General features: G+C 41.0%; 1 protein-coding gene across 3 annotated transcripts in view; it reads right to left on the minus strand.

Annotated features, from left to right (window-relative positions):
* LOC106571482 (vascular endothelial growth factor A-A) overlaps window positions 1–17,179 on the minus strand; it is a 29,502-nt gene extending 12,323 nt beyond the window's left edge. The window contains exons 1-4 of one of the 3 annotated variants that reach the window (XM_082961838.1): window positions 17,037–17,179; window positions 7,217–7,262; window positions 2,668–2,864; window positions 1,265–1,341 (exon numbers count right to left, since the gene is read on the minus strand). In XM_082961838.1, coding sequence (XP_082817964.1) covers window positions 1,265–1,341; window positions 2,668–2,853 — 263 coding nt within the window. In that variant the 5' untranslated portion in view covers window positions 2,854–2,864; window positions 7,217–7,262; window positions 17,037–17,179. Of the gene's footprint in view, window positions 1–1,264; window positions 1,342–2,667; window positions 2,865–7,216; window positions 7,263–9,012; window positions 9,980–17,036 lie in introns of those variants that run through there. The other 2 variants (XM_014144644.3, XM_014144645.3) reach the window with 2 other exon arrangements.
* Window positions 17,180–20,278: the final 3,099 nt, after the last annotated feature.

Raw genomic sequence — 20,278 nt, forward strand, 5'->3', positions numbered from 1 at the left:
ACAACATAGGAGTGGCATCGGGACAAGTCTCTGAATGTCCTTGAGTGGCCCAGCCAAAGCCCGGACTTGAACCCAATTGAACATCTCTGGAGGGACCTGAAAATAGCTGTGCTGCAACACTGCCCATCCAACCTGACAGAGCTTGAGAGGATCTGTAGAGAAGAATGGGAGAAACTGCCCAAATACAGGTGTGCCAAGTTTGTAGCATCATACCCAAGAAGTCCCAAAGCTGTAATCGCTGCCAAGGGTGCTTCAACAAAGTACTGAGTAAAGGGTCTGAATACCTATGTAAATGTTATATTTGCTTTTTATTCATTTTTATTTTTTGCTGAAAAATCTAAAAAACTGTTTTTACATTGTCATTATGGGGTAGTGTGTGTAGATCGATGAGGGGAAAACACGAAACAATTTAATCAATTTTAGAATAAGGATGTAACGTAACAAAATGTGGAAAAAGTCAAGGGGTCTGAATACTTTCCGAATGCACTGTATTTTCTGTTTATCAAGATTGAGTATATCAATTTGATTGTGTTGTTGAAAACGCAAACCATAATGTTGAAGGGCCCGAAGTTGGTAATCGGTATACAGTTATGCTTTGCTTATTAGTCATGTGGTGCATTGCACAGAAACCTGTTGGTGAAAAATGTGTTGTATATATTTTATATAATTATAAATACAGCTTCAAAATTGTGATAATTCCTGTAGACCTCCAATTATTGCGCTAAATCTAGTTAGCAATGACTCGTGAAACTACCTTCAACTTCCTTCAAACTGCACGCATCAACATAAAAATGGAATCGATGAATTCATCTGACCGAAAACTGCTTGATTGACAAATATCTTGCACTATCCCTTTAATGGTTTATGAGCAGTTTGTGAGCAGCTTATATGCAGGTTATGAAAAGGTGGAAATGCTACACACTGAACTTAGCCTCCACGAGAAAAATAGAAATCTTTTATTTTTAAATTGTAGAAATTAACAGCTAAGGCGTTAAAGGAAAACGCTGATACGTGGTTCATGAAGTGTGACTTTTCTGTGACCTGCAGAGTTTAAAGTGACTCTGCATGCACTATGTGATCTGGATAGACCAGACCAGACCAAACCAGTGTGTTGATAGAGGGCACCTGGAAGTCAGAACATACTCTAATTTATCTAAAATCCCCTGAATTCCTTGTAGAAAGACCTCCATATGCCCTGAACTGAGAAGAACACTGGAATAGATAGTTTGTGAGTGTATACGTGCAGCATGTGTACACTTCTTACCTGCATTCACATGCATTGTGTTCTGTAAAACTCATGAAGATATCATTTTGTTGCTTGTGGGGTTTTATTCTTTTTATCTGTGGAAACAGGAGAAGACAGAGTTGAATATAGATGGGTCAAACACGCTCACATATACACTCCACCCTTTCCCACCTGCTCTAGGACATACACTACCGTTCAAAAGACGCCTCGCAAGTCCTCAACTGGCAGCTTCATTAAATAGTACCCGCACAACACCAGTCTCAACGTCAACAGCGAAGAGGCGACTCCGGGATGCTGGCCTTCGAGGCAGAGTTCCTCTGTCCAGTGTCTGTGTTCTTTTGCCCATCTTAATCTTTTTTTTTTATTGGCCAGTCTGAGATATGGTTTTTTCTTTGCAACTGCCTAGAAGGCCAGCATCCCGGAGTCGCTTCTTCACTGTTGACATTGAGACTGGTGTTTTGCGGGGACTATTTAATGAAGCTGCCAGTTGAGGACTTGTGAGACGTCTGTTTCTCAAACTAGACACTCTAATGTACTTGTCCTCTTGCTCAGTTGTGCACCAGGGCCTCCTACTCCTCGTTCTATTCTGGTTAGAGACAGTTTGCGCTGTTCTGTGAAGGGAGTAGTACACAGCGTTGTGCGAGATCTTCAGTTTCTTGGCAATTTCTCACATGGAATAGCCTTCATTTCTCAGAACAAGAATAGACTGACGAGTTTCAGAATAAAGTTTTTTGTTTCTGGCCATTTTGAGCCTGTAATCGAACCCACAAATGCTGATGCTCCAGATACTCAACTAGTCTAAAGAAGGCCAGTTTTATTGCTTCTTTAATCAGAACAACAGTTTTCAGCTGTGCTATCATAAATGCAAAAGGGTTTTCTAATGATCAATTAGCCTTTTAAAAGGATAAACTTAGATTAGCTAACACACCGTGCCATTGGAACACAGGAGTGATGGTTGCTGATAATGGGCCTCTGTACGCCTATGTAGATATTCCATTAAAAATCAGCCGTTTCCAGCTACAATAGTCATTTACAACATTAACAATGTCTACACTGTATTTCTGATCAATTTGATGTTATTTTAATGCACAAAAAAACATGCTTTTCTTTCAAAAACAAAGACATTTCTAAGTGACCCCAAACTTTTGAACGGTAGTGTATACCCAAATATACTAGAACATATACCGTTTACACTCTCATATACAAACCCACATAACTTGAGACGCAATGTGTTATAAAGGGCCATTCTGGGGAGGTGGCCAGTCAAAATGTAAGAGATTAGAGGTTAAACAGTCAAAGGTTAGGGGTCAGTCTCTCACCTCCTTGGAGACGACTCTGCTATATGTAGAAGTAGGGTTATAGGAGTTAAATGTGTGATGGAGATGTGTAAGGGTAAAAATGTCAAACGCTCAGTCTCTCACCTCCATGGTGACGTTATGCGTGGAGGTTGGCGTACACTGTAGCATCTCGTCGTTGCAGCAGCCTGCACAGCGTGTCAGCACCACACAGGATGGGATGAAGATGTGTTCTACCTCCTCTGGGTACTCTTGTAGGATCTCTACCAGCAGCTCCCTGGGCTGACACAGGCTCTTATTGTACACCTCCATGAAGGAGATCACTGAGGAGAGACATGCACACACATTTAATACACCAAGAACCTATACACACATACTGCACAGTGCCTTCAGAAAGTGTTCAAACCCCTTGATTTTTTCACATTTTGTTGTGTTTCAACCTGAATTTAAAATGGATTCAATTGAGATTGTGTCACTGACCTACACACAATACCCCATAATGTCAAAGTGTAATTATGTTTTTCAAAATCTTTACAAATGAATTAAGAATGAAAAGCTGAAATGTCTTGAGTCAGTAAGTATTCAACCCCTTTACGGCAAGCCTAAATAAGTTCAGGAGTAAAAATGTGCTTAACAAGTCACATAATAAGTTGCATGGACTCACTAACCACGTTTCCATCCACAGTTTATATGCGAGTAAAGTTATATTGTATAAAAAAAAAAGACAGCTGTGGTGGAAGCAGGAAGTTTCGTTGTACTTTTATAAATGCTGACAGATCATTTATTCATACATGGTGGGATTGTCAAAGTAAGTTTATATTGTAAAACTTCTGACAGCCAACTTTTTAGCTCCGCCCATAACTTTCAGACTTCCTAGCATTCCCAGAAAGCATGGATTATTGAGTCATTATTAGAGCAAGGGTCTTGTTCTTGTGACATGATGATTGATGCTTGACTGCCGTTTGACAAATAAAAAATATTCTCGATCTTATCCATAATAATCTCATCAAGTAGACTCGCTAACCCGCACAGCCTACCCGCACTGTATCTGCGAGCTGTTGGCTAGCCTGTTGAGGATAGGGGGCAGTATTTTCACGGTCAGATGAAAAACATACCCCAATTAAACTGCCTACTACTTGGGCCCAGAAACTAGAATATGCATATTAGTAGTAGATTTGGATAGAAAACACTCTGAAGTTTCTAAAATGGTTTTGAATTATGTCTGTGAGTATAACAGAACTCATATGGCAGGCAAAAACCTGAAAATCCAACCAGGAAGTGGGAAATTTGAGAATTGTAGTTCTTATTTTGAATCCCTATTGAAACTACAGTGTCTGTGGGGTCACGTTGCACTTCCTAAGGCTTCCATTGGCTGTCAACAGCCTTTAGAAACTTGTTTCCTCCTTCTCCTGTTACTGGGCAGAGGATAGTAGCTCAGTCAATGAGTGGACTGCCTATGGACAAAGGGCTTGGTTGTGCGTGAGCCTGCGGTCCTTATTTTTCTTCTGGAATGAATATGCTATTGTCCGGTTTGAATATTATAGCATTTTTACGTTAAAAATACCCTAAAGATTGATTGTAAACAACGTTTGACATGTTTCTACGAACGGTAATGGAACATTTAGACTTTTCGTGTCTCGATTTACGCTCGTGCATTATGCCTTTGGATAGTGATCTAGTGAACACACGAACAAAACGGAGGTATTTGGACATATGGAGTATTTCGAACAAAAATAACATTTCTTGTGGAAGTAGGAGTCCTCGGAGTGCATTCAGCCGAAGATCAGCAAAGGTAAGGAATGATTTATAACACTAATTCAGAGTTTTGTTGATGCCAGAACTTGGCGGGTAGCTGTATAGCTTGCTTTGATGGTTGAGCTATGTACTCAGAATATTGAACAATGTGCTTTCTCTGTAAAGTTATTTTGAAATCTGACACAGCGGTTGCATCAAGGAGTAGTGTATCTTTAATTCTTTAAATAATTGTTATATATTTTGTCAACGTTTATGATGAGTATTTCTATAATATGCGTGCTCATTGACCGGAGGTTTTGGGGGCAAAACATTTTCTTAACATCACGCGCCAATGTAAAATGCTGTTTTTGGATATAAATATGAACTTGATCGAACAAAACATACATGTATTGTGTAACATGATGTCCTAGGAGTGTCATCTGATGAAGATCGTCAAAGGTTAGTGCTTCATTTAGCTGTATTTGGGGTTTTTGTGACACATCTCCTTGCTTGGAAAATGGCTGTGTGGTTATTTTTGTCTATGTACTGTCCTAACATAATCTAATGTTTTGCTTTCGCTGTAAAGCCTTTTTGAAATCGGACAATTTGGTTACATTAAGGAGAAGTGTATCTTTAAAATTGTGTAAAATAGATTTGATGTTTTGTATTTCACGCCCTGCTGTTCCATTGGATGTTGGCTAGGCGTTCCACTAACGGAACGTCTGTCCTCAACAGGCTAGAGTGCAGGTTCCAAGACCAGAGTAGGTACATTTGCTATTTAACACAACAGTTTTTGTAACAAAACTATCGGTAGAGATGAAAATGCGATTGAAACTCATTGAACTTTAGATTTTTTTTCCCCTCTGTACATGAAAACATAAGCGAAAAAGTACATTTTGTGTGCAGTACGTCATCACACACTCATATTTTATCCACAACCAGTCCATTTGGAGGAAACATACCACTGGTCGGGAAATTAGCATATTTTCTTTATGTGGATTCTAGAAAATTCGCATGATATTCTGTTGCCAATTGGATGGAAACCTAGCTACCGTGTGCAATAATACTGTTTAACATGATTTTTTAATGACTACGTCATCTCTGTACCCCACAAATACAATTATATGTAAGGTCCCTCAGTCAAGCTGTGAATTTCAAACACAGATTCAACCACAAAGACCTGGGAGGTTTTCCAATGTCTTGCAAAGAAGGGCACCTATTGGTAGATGGGTGAAAATAAAAAAAAACAGATACTGAATACCCCTTTGAGCATGGTGAAGTTATTAATGACACTTTGGATGGTTTATCAATACACCCAGTCACTACAAAGATACAGGCGTCCTTCCTAACTCAGTAGCCGGAGAGGAAGGAAACCACTCCGGGATTTCACCATGAGGCCAACGGTGACATTAACACAGTTCCAGAGTTTAATGGCTGTGATAGGAGAAAACTGAGGATGGCTCAACAACATTGTAGTTACTCCACAATACCAACCTAATTGACAGAGTGAAAAGAAGGAAGGCTGTAAAAAAATGTTTTAAATACAAAACATTCATCCTGTTTGCAACAAGGCACTAAAGTAATACTTCAAAAAAATATGACCAAGCAATTAACTTTTTGTCCTGAACACAAAGTGTTATGTTTGGGGCAAATTCAATACAACACATTACTGAGTACTACTCTCCATATGTTCAAGCATAATGGTGGCTGCATCATGTTATGGGTATGCTAGTAATTGTTAAGGACTGGGGAGTTTTTCAGAATAAAACATTTACATGTTCCTGAGTGGCCGAGTTACAGTTTTGACTTAAATCTGCTTGTAAATCTATGGTAAGACCTTAAAATGTTTTTAATAACAATGATCAGCAACCAATTTGACAGAGTTTGAAGAATTTTGAAAAGAATAATGGGAAAATGTTTACATTCCAGGTGTGGAAAGCTCTTAAGAGACTTACCAAGAAAGACTCACAGCTGTTATCACTGCCAAAGGTGATTCTAACATGTATTGACTCAGGGGTTGAATACTTATCTAAATCAAGATATGTTAGTTTCACTTTTCATACATTTTTTTCTTCCACTTTTACATAATATTTTGTGTAGATCGTTGACAAAGAAATTACAATTAAATCCATTTTAACAAAAAAAATTGGAAAAAGTCCAAGGGTATAAACACTTTCTGAAGGCACTGTACATACTCCACGCACACACACACACACACGCATACTACAAAATATACGTCTACTACATACACTTTCCTTCAACAACCGGCATCACCCATCAAGGTATCCCCTCCCTTCCTCTTTCACTGTGGATGTGGTATGCTTCTGTACCGACTTCCTCTTTCTCTCCCTCTCTCAGCCCCACAAAGCTAGGTACCTTCTGCTGTGAAGCACTAAACACATTGTAGCCTAGTGGTGCACACGTTGGCAAAGACATTGAGACACCACATACAGACAACTCTGATTCCTCATGGAGAGAAAGGGATAAATTGGAAATAATAGCACACCCCCTGCAGTGTCCTATTCCAGCCAAATCAAGCATAGTATGAAACAATCACATATAAAGTTCAGCTTTTGATTGAGAGAGCAGCCCCTTTCCTAATATTGTGCAACATAGGCTTGTGTAAAGAAGCCAAGAGGGCCAGAGACTAAATTCCATTGTATTTCCACATCTTAACCTCAAACAATATTTCAAATGGAATTCGTGGAGATTATAACTGAAAATGGACAATACTCTGTTTGAAATGTGTTACTATTGTTTCAATGTTGGAGCCTACTTCTGCCAACATGAGGACATGGTGCAGTTGGGCTTCATTCCGCCAGGCGGCGTGGGTCTCCCTGAGCTCTCAAGGTGAACCACACAAACCCCGTTTCATTGGCAGTTTGCCTGCGAGGGAGCCCAATGAAAGCTCTATTCCCACGGTGCCCTATCGAACACCTACCGCCGTCATGCGCACTCCTCCCTCCTTCCTTCGGTATGTGGGCACTCTGCGCGGGAGAAAGGAAAAGGGGTACACAAATTGGCGATTAAATTGTATCCTTACGTTCATGAATTTCATACAGTGCATTTCACATTGACTAACGTGCAACCAAAGAGGCTACGTGGCGCAGACATACGATATGACGTTGGATGCTGTCAAAGACCACGCGGTGTGTTTGTTTTGTTTCATAGCCAAGGCTACATTATCTTTCCCTGAAGAAGTTTTAGGTCTATGTTTGCAAATGTTACAATTTCATTCTCTATATGAGTTTAAGCTACACAACTCAACAGAGACCACATGTGGTAACTGTTGCTACAATGACCCGCATCTAGCCCACAGTTTTCTACATTTATCCACGGTAATTGCTGTCAGTCGCTCCATAGTGACTGGCATCTTTACACTACGGAAGCAAACTCGCGCAATATCTGACCAGGATTGCATGAGGCCTGGAGATGGATTACCTAGTGGCTTTCAGTGAGGACTACAGTGTTTAGTCGGAGCAATGCAAGCGCATAATGTAACAACCAGTGAATATTTCACCCCTGCCAAAAGTAAAATAGACCCGGTTTCTTTTCAGGCAGCGGCTATCTCCGCCCCTTGGGTGGTGTGAGGGACCGGCGATTGGGGCTTACAAAAGAGTGGCCGCAACACTTAAAATGCTGTTATTAATGGAGTGGGTGTCAAGCTGCGAACACCTGCCCATGGACAATCAGATGATATTACTAATTACGGCCAGTTGCTTTGACTAAACAGGGTTGATTATAAGAGCTCCTTTAACACCCCCAAAAACGCTTGACTGGTCTCTAGGGAATTAACGGGTTGACGTTGTAGGGGCGCGGGAGAGACTCGAAAGATCGGTGGGCTGCTTGGGCACGGGACCCCTGCAGGGTTAAAAGATAGGCCTTTGTGGGGCTATTAGTTGTAAAACTGTATTTGAGTGTTCATAATATAAAGGTCTAATAGATACCTTGGCCCATAACGTAAACGGAAATCTATGGACCGCCCCAAGTACTGAGAAAGTCGGCCTATATGCCAATTCAATATCATTCTGGAGTTTAACATATTCAGGCCAGTGTCTACGATAACTATTGGTTGGCGTTTTTGTTTCCCCCTAAACTTTCGTTCAAAAGTTATGAGGAGGCTTTAACATCTTGATTAATGGTTTGCAAACCAACAGACCTCCACGTCTACATTGTAAACTCTAAAGTCATTTTAAAGCCTTATTAAAATATTAAGCCGATGCCCCATTTGTCCGAATTTAAAATGTGGGTGGGTAGTGGTAGGTTATTCTAATAATGCGGACTAAAATGAAGCCAGGATCGAGTGCGCAGGCAGCGAACCTGTTGCCATGTCTCTTTGAATTCAAAATGCCGCTGCTATGCCTTTAAAGCGTAATAATATTGCCAGGGTGGTTCTGAGCAGGCCCGCAATCACCAGAAGAGACGAAACTTCCTCACATTCGTTCAGAACCATTAGCCCCTACATATTCCACCTCTGAACGGCAAACGCACAAGCCACCATGTCAGACAGTAGCCTAAATAGGCCTGCCTACGTGAAGTCGGTGTGGTGTCAGTTTTGCGTAATTGCTATTTACATATCGCTGAAGCCATGAAACATTTTGAGGTTGTTAAAACATGAGTAATGACCTTAGCACGGGGAACGACAAGGACGACCTACAGTTGACCACATTTCACAAATACAATCCATTTCTTGACGTCCATTTAGAGACACTGGGTCTGTTATAACATATAACTTACCTTGACAGCGGACAAATACAGAAGTGTCAGGAGAAATAATGTTATCAAACTGTCAAAGTTCATGATTGAAATTCCAAATGCAAATGTCGATTTAAAATCCAAGCGGGTCGTCTGGCGATTTCTTCCAAAGCATTTGTAAAGTTTAAAACAGTAAAAACAAAGTGTAATAACTGTTAGAACTTCTGTAAAAGGGGGACCGGGGTCTGTAGTGGCGTCAAATCCATGTTGGTCCCACGGTCGGAGCAGGCAAGACACCTGAGCAAAAATCGGTTGAGCATAACGACTCTCTTTCAACTGTTGCCAATAATTTTCAAGATATCCAGAAACATTAGAATCCAGGACGCGTATCTTTTCACATTGTTCTGGAGTAGACCTTTATTTTCTTCAAATGAAATTGCAATCCACATTACAGGGTTAATTCCATACTTGGTGTGCAAGCAGTCTCCAAATGCGAGTCCATTGGAAAAAGGAAAATTGCTATTAGCCTACAGAAACTTTCTGTCCTACGCAATTAGCCTACATTCGTGTCAACCCCAGAACAGTGTTTACAATCACATTCACAGAATACACTCTGTTTTGAAATCCGTCAAAACTTCCAACCGTGACAGAAACTGCCGTTTATTTTCGCTTCCTGCTCGTTCCCGGTTTGCGTGATCCCAGCTCTCTTATATCCTCTTGAAATCGTTAACGCATCACCGTACAATATTTTCGGAGGTCTAAAACATCTCCTCCCGTTTCGGTCTCTTGTGCGGCAACACTGTGGAATTGTCGTGAGGCAAGGAGGGATGGTCGTCTCTAGCTTCTATACCCACAAAGACATAGGCTAAACCCCGCCCATTTGTACAATTCTTCTTCTTAAAATGTGATTTTAAACCTAATCCTAACCCTAACCACACTGCTCACCTTATGCCTAACCCTGACCTTAAATTAAAACCAAAAAGCAAATTTGTGTCTCCAATATTGACTTTGTGGCTGTGGAATCTGACTAGCTAGTGGAAACGAGGGGCCTGATTTATGGTGGTCACTAGTTACCACAGCCACAAAGACATGGCTAAACCCCGCCTATTTCTACAATTTTCTTCTTAAAATCTGCTTTTAAACATAAACATAACCATGACCTTAACCCTAACCTTAACCACACTGCTAACCTTATGTCTAACACTAACCTTAAATTAAGACCAAAAAGCTTTGTTTTCATACAATTTTACGATAAATCCCATTTCGACTTTGTGGCTGTGGTAACTAGTGAAAACCCTCATTTATCAACGGTATGTACATTTCTTACTAAATTCTGTCGTGTGGAGATTTTAGGATTAGGTGGGCTACCCAAAATATACACGTTTTCATTGATAAATCAGAGCCATATTATTATAATATTTGTGCACTTGTGAACAAGCGCATACAACCCCGCCTGGAAAACGCCCTCCATTCACCTTTTATGGTAACAAAACACGCCCTCATTTGCTGTGTGATTGGGCCATGCCCGTTTCTAATAGAAAGGGGAATAGAACATTTGATCACATTTCTATAGAAGTGTGGGCAGAATGTTTTAGTCTTTTGCAGTCACTTTTTAAAACAAAAAAATGCAAGCTGCTTATACCGAGTGCAAAAAACTGTCCGCACATCCTGCAAGATTGATTGTCTATTGAATAATTTAAAAGTAAATTCTGCCCACAGCCCACATTTTTATGCAAAAGATTAAGTGTTGTTCAATATTTTGTTTATTAATACATGGTTGTGTTTCTATTTTCTGCCTTGGTATAGACTCTGAGATTAAAGGGTAGGAAGCATGAGTTTTTACTCACCAATGTAACAGAGACTTAATAACTTAGTTATAGTCACAATTTGGTTACCTATAAGTACGAATATAGTCATGTTTTTGGTTATTACATATTTATTAACTTATTTCCGGATAACTTCTAACCTACCCACAATGCACTATTTCTCAACATCGTATTGCGGATCTACTCTGTGCTACCAAGTTTGCTTGATAGTTCAGTAGCTAGCTCAAGCTGGCTTACGTTAGCTACACCTCATGTTATTCACAGACTTTGTTATCTATTGTGAACCCGTTAGCACGGCAGGCTCTGGTGCTTTCTTGCCTTGGAGTCAAAGCAAAAATCATACCTGCTTGCTCTTTGTGTAGTACCTCATCTGTTCTCCTTTTTGTTTTGTCAACTTTCATCATGTTCTCTCTGAAGAAGGCTATGGGAGTTTTGTAACTCTTCCCACCTTGGCTTAGTGCTAGTGCGCTAGCTGACTGACATCTAGAATCTATCTATTTTGGATTTCAGCCTGGTGAAGCCACTGCCTCCCCCTTGCATCAAACACCTCAATTTCCCCTAAATTAACAATATTTGCTTGCAATACAGTTGATCAACCACTAGAAGTTGTGTGTACGAATGGTTTGAGATTTGCGTGGACATACGCACAGTTTCCCGTCAAGTTCAATACTGATGCCTTCCGAGTGGCGCAGCGGTCTAAGGCAGTGCTTCGCAGTGCTTGAGGCATCACTACAAACTTGGTTTCGATCCCGGGCTATGTCGCAGCCAGCCGCGACTGGGAGACCCATGAGGCAGCGCACAATTGGCCCAGCGTTGTCCGGGTTAGGGGAGGGTTTGGCCGGCCAGGATGTCCTTGTCCCACCACTTCTTGTGGTGGGCCAGGTGCATGCACGCTGAATTCGGTCGCCAGTTGTACAGTGTTTCCTCCAACACATTGGTGCGGCTGGCTTCGAAATTGGGGAGAAAAATTTGTAAAAAAAGTACACCAATTTTTATTTATTTAAATATTTTACATTGAGAAATACCAACCTTTGCAGGAAAACTGTTGCACACAAGGTTTAGAGTCTTTTTTGTGCACACACACCTTTGATAAATGAGGCCACAGGAGGGGTATTGGGAGCACTGGGAGTTGTTCATTGGCTAAAGTGAGAGGCTGGGAATGGTCAACCAATCTTGACAGAAGTGTGAGGTTCGATCGTAGAGTGCTGATACCGACCGCTTGTGAAGTGAGGTTCATCAATCAAACCTTAGTATTTAGTATTTTATTAGTATCCCGATAAGCTGTTGCCAAGGCAGCAGCTACTCTTCCTGGGGTCAAAACATAGATAAATCAAACAAAACATTGTGCATTATAGAAAATTACATTGCTCCATTATTACATTACAATATTACAATACTACATTACATTACTAAGAAAAGTGTGTGTGGAGTCTGGGTTTTACAGTCCAATGTTAGAGTGTGTGTGTGAGTGTGTTTCTTCACAGTCCGCGTTGTGCCGTGAGGTGTGTTTTCATCTGTTTTTTAATCAGATTTTACTGCTAGCTTGATTTACCTGATGTGGAAGACAGTTCCATATAGTCATAGTGGCTCTATATAGTACTGTGCTTTTCCTAGCCTCTGTTCTGGACTTGGGGACTGTGAAGAGACCTCTGGTGGCATGTCTTGTGGGGTATGAGTGTCTGAGTTGTGTGTTAACTGATTGAACAGACAGTTATGTGCTTTTAACACATCAATACCTCTCACAAAGACCAGTAGTGATGCAGTCAATCTCTCCTCTACATTGAGCCAGGAGAGATTGATATGCAGGTTGTTGATATTAGTACTCTGTGTACATTTCAGGGCCAGACATGCTGTTCTGTTCCTGGTCAATTGGAATTTGCCTATGTCCCTCTTTGTAGCACTGGACTATATAACTGGGCAGAAGTCCAGGTTTGATCAAACTAGGGCCTGTAGGACCTTTTTGGTCAATTGTGATGTCAAGAAAGCAGAACAGCACTTTGTTTTACAGACAGACCTCTTCCCATTTTAGCAACCTTTGAATCAATATGTTTTGACCATGTCAGCTTACAATCTAGGGTTACACCGATCAGTTTAGTCTCCTCAACTTGCTTTTATTGCCACATTATTCATTGCTAGATTTAGATTAGGTTTAGGGTTTAACAAATAATTTGTCCCAAATACAATGCTTTTAGTTTATTATATATTTAGGACTAGCTTATTACTTGCCACCCATTTAAAACTGACTGCAGCTCTTTGTTGTTGCAGTGATTTCACTTGCTGTGGTGGGTGTCTGACGTGTATAATGTTGAGTCATCGGCGTACATAGACATACAGGCTTTATTCAATGCTAGTGGTAGGTCATTAGTAAAAACAGAGAACAGTAGAGGGCTAAGACAGCTGCCTTGAGGAACACCACCCTCTACCTGGTTTATGTTGGAGAGGCTTCCATTAAATAAGAAAAGCGTCTGTGTTCTATTAAATAAGCTGCACTGAAGTCTAACAATACAGCTCCCACAATCGTCTTATTATCAATTTATTTCGGGCAATCATCAGTAATTTGTGTCAGTGTTGTGTGTGTTGAGTGCCCTTCCTTATGAGCATTCTAAAAGTCTGTTATTACAATGAAATAACATTGTATCTGGTCAAACCAATTTTTCCCCAAAAGTTTACTAAGGGGCCGGTAGTTGGCCAATTAGTCGGCTGTTTGAACCGGTAAAGGGTGCTTTGCTATTCTTGGGTAGTGGAATGACTTTTGCTTCCCTCCAGGTCTGAGGACACACACTTTCCTCTAGACTTAGATTGAAGATGTTTTATTTGATTTATTTAAGCTATATTTAACTAGGCAAGTCAGTTAAGAACAAATTCTTATTTACAATGATGGGCTAGTAAATATTAAATATAGTAAATATTTTTTACATTTTCAACATAGGATTCAGTCGAAAACCTTTCGTATGATCTCTTGTACACTATTTTAGGCCCAGCTTTCGAGAACTTTGTTTTTTCTAGATATGGCCACTATATTATGATTGCTACATCCAATGTGTGTTGATACTGCTTTAGAGCAGATTTCTGCAGCATTAGTAAATATTTTTACTAATGCTGGTTATCACCTTACTGATAACCTCAGGCTACTGTAAAAGTGAAAAATGTCCCTTCAAACGTGTCTCTTTCTGTGATGATTCAGTTCCCCTCAAATAGGATTTCTTTAACTTTGTGCAATTATATTGTTATTACCACAACCACCACCATCATTATAATCAACATCATAAATTGTTATAAAATGTGCCTTGCTGTTTTATATAGTACTATGCAAAAATGTTTATTCTATTCTACAGGGCCACGTATTCTTATATTTTATTATTTATTATTGTTGCATTGTCCAGAAGGAACCTGCAAGAAAGCATTTCGTTGGACGATGTATACCATACATATCCTGTACATACAACTAATAAAACATGAAACGTATACATTTTTTATCTTACTTGACTCTTTATAAAAGTCCAATTACGCATAGAACGATCCCCAGTGAGGATGGAATGCCATGATACGCATCATGAATAAAGGAATGCATTGTGTGGACAATATCTCATGTCATACATTATCCAATAAACATCAAGTGGCACCTAAATTGGGGAGGATAGCTCGTGGTAATGGTTGGAGTGGTATAGGCGGAATGGTATCAAATACATCAAACACCTGTCTTCCATGTGTTTGATGCCATTCCATTGCTCCATTCCAGACATTATTATGAGCCGTCCTCCAACACAGCAGCCTCCACTGAGATTACAATATGCTTTATAGACAGTATTAGGTGATTCGGTTTATCTTCCTACCTTTTGAAATCTAGAATTGGCCGAAGCATAGTTATGCTTATTTGCACATAAAACAAACAGAAAATCACCCGGAAGCCCCGGCAACCTATGAATTCCCCGGTCTAACCACAGTGTTGCCAGGAAAGCAGAAACCATTTACAGAATCAGGATATGGGAGTGAACGTGTGTCCACTTACAGGTGTGTGTGCGTGCGTTCGGGGACATCGCCGGGTTTGCTCCTTCAGGTGCGCGCTGATCATGTGAGCGGTGGTCAGCCCTGCCAACTGGCGGCGGCCAGCGTCACTGTGCGTTGTTGTCATGGAAAGTTGGAACGTGCGCCCCGTGGCTTCCCCACTTCAATAGTGTGAGAGGGAACTAAAAGGATTCTCAGTTTCCCCTCCACGCTAGCTCGCAGGTGCCAACAGACCACCTGACAGACGGACAGATGGACTGACCACCGTTTCTAAATCTCAGCGCCGAACGTGCGCGACACCACGGCTGTTGAATGAGGAGAGGACGAGGGGACACATCCTTTCCCACTATGGTGGTGGTTTCTCCCCACATAGGTTACATCTCTCCCTTTTCCAATTCCAACTATCAATATAAGGAACTGGATCAAAACATTATGATCATCTGTCACTTTCTGAGGCTAAATAGGCTACTGGAAAGGCATTCATCTCTATGCCCTTTCTTTAAAATCAATGATTTTACATGGTTGGTTCGAAAGCTGCGGGATCCTCAATTTCACAGGAATGCAGTTCTGCCCTCTGCTTGTGATACGGTGTACTACAAGCCTGAACTGAACACGAATGCAGCACTCAGTGCATTCGGAATGTATCCAGTCCCCTTGACTTCTTCCAAATTTTGTTACGTTACAGCCAAGGTTGGGGAGTAACGGATTACATGTAATCCTTTACGTTCCCAGTAAAAATATTGTAATCAGATTACAGATAATTTTCAACAACTAAATTATTACTTCGAGGAATAGTTTTAAATTCAGAAAGGATGTTTACAGCCTTATTCGAAAATTGATAAAATTGTTTATTTCCCTCATCAATCTACACACAATACCCAATAATGACAAAGCCAAAACAGGTTTTTAGAATTTTTTGCAAATGTATTAAAAATAAATGGGATATTTAAGGTTTTTATTTTTAATACATTTGAAAAACATTCTTAAACCTGTTTTGGCTTTGTCATTATGGGGTATTGTGTGTAGATTGATGAGGGAAATAAACAATTTTATCGAATAAGGCTGTAACGTAACAAAAGGTGGAAAAAGTCAAGGGATCTGAATACTTTCCGAATGCACTGTACAGTGCCCAGTGATTATTTTAGCATGTAAATCTTGGTGGGGCAAACTCCCCAAAACATTTTGGGATGCATGCCAGCAAAGCCACTACACAACACTAAACAAAACATGAATTGCACTATAACGGTGACAAACGGTGCCCACAAACTATAAAGCTGTCCCAACAGCAGTCCCAACACCTTACCACTCCTGGCTATCAGTGGAGCCTTGTCTGGCAGTGAAACAGTTCCTTCAGCGTCATTTACTGCCTTTTAAAAAACATAGCTGATATGGCTGACTTGCTTAAACAAATGTGATTTCTACTGACAATTGAGATGTATAAACTATGGCATAATGTAACGCCCTGGCCATAGAGAGGGGTTTTTGTTCTTTATTTTGGTTAGGTTGGTTTGTTTCGTTGATTTTGGCCGTGTGGCTTCCAATCAGGCACAGCTGTAGTTTGTTGTTGCTGATTTGGAGTCACACATAAGTAGCCTGTTTTTCCTTTGGGTTTTGTGGGTGATTGTTTTCTGTTTCGTTCATTTTTGACCAGACAGGACTGTTTGCTGTCGTTTCTGTTTAGTGTTTTGTTTATAGTGGTTCATTTTATTAAATATTCAAAATGAATAAACATCCTCCGCTGCACCTTGGTTTTATTACGACGACGGCCGTTACACATAAGGGGACAACGAGCGGCAATCCGTAATTTCGATTAAGACATTAATGAGCGAGCTAGGATGGACGTAGTCAATATAACTATTTGCTCAGCCCTTTTGAAATGTACAGTGACAGAATTCAGAACATGGGCCGTTCTTACAGTATTCTCCCTGTACACCAAGTCAGAACCGTAGGTTAAATAAAGGGGGCATATAAGCAGACAATGAAAGCTCTTATAATATTCGATGATGACATTTCTTTAAAACAGGCTATTGGCTACATGTGCACCACCAAGTCAGAACAGTAGACTAAGTTATGAGGGGAAAAGGGACCAAATGATTAGGGTGAGGTACATGGGCTACTATCAGCTTACTACACAACATACATTTATTTCGAATTACTTTCTTAGCTACAGTATACATATCTCGCTGGAATATTACATAATTTATGCGGCAGCATACAAGACATTTTTGGACTCACCTTGTTGTGCTGTGCTCACTTGAACAGAAAGGTGGCGCGGCGGTCATTCATGGGCAAATTTTGTCAGCAGACTTTGTCATCAAAGTCTGGCATTCTCTGGAATTATGGTGCTTTCAAGACAACTGGGAACGGAAAAAAACATGACGTCAGGTCGAAACATGACGTCGGTGATCTTCAGGTTGGAGCTCTAGAAAGCGGTCAGAGTTCCTGACTTGGAATTCCCAGTTGGATGACAGTTCAAAACGTACACACCCACTACACTGAATAGCAGTCTATTGATTGCTTTGCAATGCTTGCAGTTAGCCACCGATTCTTTCCAAACCACCCATTGTTGAATTTGTGATTTCCAACTTGGTGTAATATTTATATCCAATGGCCGATGAGCACCAATACGTTTTATCCATAATTTCTCTTCATAATTTCTTTTCATATGACAAGTATTGAAAAGGATTTGCCTGTAGATTGTCGACTTGATTCATGATGATGACTGCTAGCTTGCTAGCTAATTTTGAAAGTATGATGTTGACATTATTAGTCCAATCAAAACTACGATGGATATAACGTGATTTGACGTCATTTTCTCTGTGGCCAATGACCTTGAGCCTTCTTGGATGGGTACTTCTAATGGAATTCTATGGGCACCACCCAAGGGGCTTGAATTTTCAAGCTCTCCCCATAGATTTTGCAGTAACGTAGTATCCCCATGAGTGACCAAACACTGAGCCAATCACGGTGCAACTAGAGAACATTACCAAACCTTAGCTCCAGAGCTTGACGTCGCCGGTCTACTAACCACTGGTCCTGGCAAGCCACATTGCGCACACCTGCTCCCCGTCGTTAAGCAAACCTGGACTTCATCACCACCCTGATTACTCTCCCTTCATATAGCCCTCTGTAGCCTCAGTCGTCAGGCAGTATTGGTTTTGGTTACATTCAGTACGCAGCGCCGGTTTTGTATTTTCTTAATGTTATTTAAAACATTTTTTTTTTAAACTCACCTTCTGCACCTGACTCCCTGTGTATACATTACAGCTAGGCTAAAACACATGCATTTTGGAGCTGCCTTCTCAAGAAAGCAAAAAAGAGACCATGTTTGTATGCGACTTCATTAACTTATATATATATATATATATATATATATATATATATATATATATTACATCGTTTGCAAACAGATATGTGACACGTATTAATGCCAAAATAACATGCAAAACAGGCATATTTTTTATATATATATATTTCTTTGGATAAACAGGTGGGGCTCAAAACAGGTGGGCTTTGCCTCACCTGCCCTGAATGAGGGGTCACCTCTGATACTATAGTAAGCCGCTGTAGTAACCTACTCCACTGTGTCTGCTGCACTGACAGATTGACTGACATAGAGAAAGTCTATTGTAGAGATAAGAATGTAGTGACATAACTCATCAGCCAGCTGATGACATGTTAAACCCTCATGCTATGGAGGATGGCAGGGGACAGCGAGAGAGGGGGTTTAGAAAGAGAATAACAAGAAGGAGAGAGATGCAGAGATGCACATCACCATGACCACACACAGTTGATGTTTCCTATATAACCTCCCACAACACAAACACTATATGACCACAAGTATGTGGACACATGCTTGACGAACATCTCATTCCAAAATCATGGGTATTAATATGGAGTTGGTCCCCTCTTTGCTAATATAGCAGCCTCCACTCTTCTGGGAAGGCTTTCCACTAGATGTTGGAACATTGCTGCTGGGATTTGCTTCCATTCAGCCACAAGAGCTTTAGTAGGGCACTGATGTTGGGCAATTACGCCTGGCTCGCAGTCGGTGTTCCAATTCATCCCAAAGGTTTCCGATGGGGTTGAAGTCAGGGCTCTGTGCAGGCCAGTCAAGTTATTCCACATCGATCTCAACAAACCATTACTGTATGGACCTAGCTTTGTGCACGGGGGCATTGTCATGCTGAAACAAGAAAGGGCTTTCCCAAACTGTTGCCACAGAGTTGGAAGCACAGAATCATCTAGAGTGTCATTGTATGCTGTAGCGTTAAGAATTCCCTTCACTGGAACTAAGGGGCCTAGCCCGAACCATGAAAAACAGGCCCAGACCATTATTCTTCCTCCACCAAACTTTACAGTTGGCACTATGCATTCGGGCAGGTAGCGTTTTCCTCACATCCGCCAACATAGATTTGTCCGTCGGACTGCCAGATGGTGAAGCGTGATTCATCACTCCAGAGAACGCATTTCCACTGCTCCACAGTCCAATGGCAGCAATCTTCACACCATTCCAGCCGACGCATGGCATTGCGTATGGTGATCTTACGCTTGTGTGCAGCTGCTCGGCCATGGAAACCCATTTCATGAAGCTTCCGACGAACAGTTTTGTGCTGACGTTGCTTCCAGAGGCAGTTTGGAACTGTTTGTCTATGGAGATTGCATGACGGTGTACTTGATTTTATACACCTGTCAGCAACGAGTGGGGCTGAAAGTGCCGAATCCACTAATTTGAAAGGGTGTCCACATACTTTTGTATATATAGTGTAGTTGAGAGAGAAAAGATTTGGCAATCACGTAAGTTGAGCAGGGCTGAGGAGTTTCTTGGCTCGGAATTCATCCATAGTTTAATTGAAGAATAACACAGGTTCATCAACTGTGTCACCAAGCTCCTGTTTCTGCTGACTCTGTGCGTGTGTGTAAGGTTTAGTGTGTGTACCTATTATCTCCTTACACTATGAGAATCAGTGTCCACACACACACACACACACACACACACACACACACACACACACACACACACACACACACACACACACACACACACACACACACAGTCGACTTAATGAGATTTCCACTCCTACAGTTGGCACAAAAAACAACCTCCCCCATAAACAGGCACACTCTCACACACCTATTGCTATTGCATCCCATCCCACACACAAGCGCACACATACTATACACACTTTTAGGGTTGAAGGATCTGTCTGTGGTATTGTAACGGGGTAGAACCGTCAACCTATTTTGAACGCACTCTTGTAGGTCTGCCTGTGCCAGGTGCATGTGATTGTTAATTAAGGGCTTGGCATTTTGTATAAAAGCCTTCCTGTTTGTGTCATTCAGGCATCTTGTAACAATGTGCTGGTTGGTGGGCCTTGGGAGGACGGGAGCAGTGATGGTGGGTCATTGACAAAGTAAGTAAGTATGAGAAATAGGAATTATTGTAAATGTAGTGTTTAAAGGCATTGGTGCCCGTT

Source organism: Salmo salar, chromosome 15 (genome assembly GCF_965601325.2).
Source record: "Salmo salar chromosome 15, fSalSal1, whole genome shotgun sequence".
Classification (NCBI taxonomy): Eukaryota; Metazoa; Chordata; class Actinopteri; order Salmoniformes; family Salmonidae; genus Salmo; species Salmo salar.